The sequence below is a fragment of the Puntigrus tetrazona genome, chromosome 3 (assembly GCF_018831695.1).
Source record: "Puntigrus tetrazona isolate hp1 chromosome 3, ASM1883169v1, whole genome shotgun sequence".
In the NCBI taxonomy this organism is placed as follows: Eukaryota; Metazoa; Chordata; class Actinopteri; order Cypriniformes; family Cyprinidae; genus Puntigrus; species Puntigrus tetrazona.
In genome coordinates, this window is record NC_056701.1 from 8,978,238 (window position 1) to 8,979,902 (window position 1,665).

The 1,665-nt window shown below is 45.5% G+C and overlaps 1 protein-coding gene across 1 annotated transcript in view; it reads left to right on the forward strand.

Annotated features, from left to right (window-relative positions):
* Nucleotides 1–1,639, forward strand: part of LOC122333359 (heparan sulfate glucosamine 3-O-sulfotransferase 4-like) — a 3,553-nt gene extending 1,914 nt beyond the window's left edge. Inside the window, exon 2 of the mRNA XM_043230932.1 lies at nt 461–1,639. Within this exon, the coding sequence (XP_043086867.1) occupies nt 461–1,115 (655 nt within the window). The 3' untranslated portion in view covers nt 1,116–1,639. The remainder of the gene's footprint in view (nt 1–460) is intronic.
* Nucleotides 1,640–1,665: the final 26 nt, after the last annotated feature.

The window sequence follows — 1,665 nt, forward strand, 5'->3', positions numbered from 1 at the left end:
TATATATATATATATATAATGCAATTATTAAAAAAGCCTTTGTACTTGCTAGGTACAGAGTGTAAAACTCTGAGTAAATGTATGGTAAAACAATACCCCAGGCTCAGCAGTATTAATGATATGCAGTGAACTCCTTATTAAAGTTCTAAAACAGTGCCAGGAGTAACACAGATGGAGTCAATTAAGCAACGAGCGTTCGTACACTAACACGTTTCATCTTTGAGCTTTTATCTCTAGTATGTTACTCCGTGGCTGTAATTAGCTGTATGCTTCCACTTGCAACATTATGTCCAGTCATAATAACAGTTATTTTCACGTGTGATTTCAAATAATTTGCCACTCACTAGCTGAATCAATTCTTTACGTCCCGTGTCCTTGGGTATGGTGTTTAATAATGAAGACAGTGCGTCATGTTAACCGCTTCACGCTAATCTGCTTCTCTGGCTTCTGGTGTTTGCAGGGAGCTGATGCCGTCTACTCTGGAGGGACAGATCACGATGGAGAAGACGCCCAGCTACTTCGTGACAAACAGCGCCCCGAAGCGAATCCACACGATGGCGAGAGACATTAAGCTAATCATAGTCGTCCGCAACCCGGTCACCAGAGCCATTTCGGATTACACTCAGACGCTCTCCAAGAGGCCCGAGATTCCCACTTTCGAAGTGCTGGCCTTCAAGAACCGAACGCTGGGCCTGATCGACGCCTCGTGGAGTGCCCTGCGAATAGGGATCTACGCGCTTCACCTGGAGAGCTGGATGCAGTACTTCCCGCTCTCGCAGATGCACTTTGTCAGCGGAGAGCGGCTTATCGTCGATCCGGCCGGCGAGATGGCAAAGGTGCAGGATTTCCTGGGACTCAAGCGCATTGTTACCGACAAACATTTCTATTTTAATAAAACCAAGGGATTCCCTTGCTTGAAGAAGCCAGAGGACAGCAGTACCCCACGGTGCCTTGGCAAGTCCAAGGGCAGAACTCACCCCAAAATAGACCCCGATGTCATTCGCAGACTGCACAAATTCTACAAGCCCTTTAACATGATGTTCTACCAAATGACGGGGCAAAACTTTCAGTGGGAACTGGAGGAGGACGGCAACTCGCCTGGCTCTCGGGACTGAACCGCTGCTGCTCTCCGCACCACCAGCCTTCTCATAGCCCCTCATCAGCCGTTCCCTCGATCCGTGCTTCAACGCGCCAATCGATTATTGCTGTCTTTTTGCAAAAGTGTGTGTACCCATAGCGAGAGTGCTAATCTCTGATCTGCCCCAATACAAATGGTGTTCATGATGGCAAACATGGTTACTGTACATATTATCCCGAACATAAATATATTTATATTTGTCAAGAGAAGAGGATTTTATTCATTTTCTTCAGAACGAGTTGCTATACGAATCATGTCTTCTATGATGATGCATGCGATGAGTTAAGTGTCCTTACCCACCGTCACCCTGAGGGTTCTCTTTTTTCAATCTCTCTCTTTTTCTCGCACACCAGCAGTGAGTGCAGTACACTGAGTCTGATAACCGAGGTTATTCGTGGATTCGGAAGAGTAGAAACAACTACAATCAAATGCAGATCTTACCGATATGGTAATCCTCTAAAATAAGAATGTTTCAGCTATTTCTGCCCAATTTTATGCATACTGTTTTGTTTCGTGGCTAATAAAAA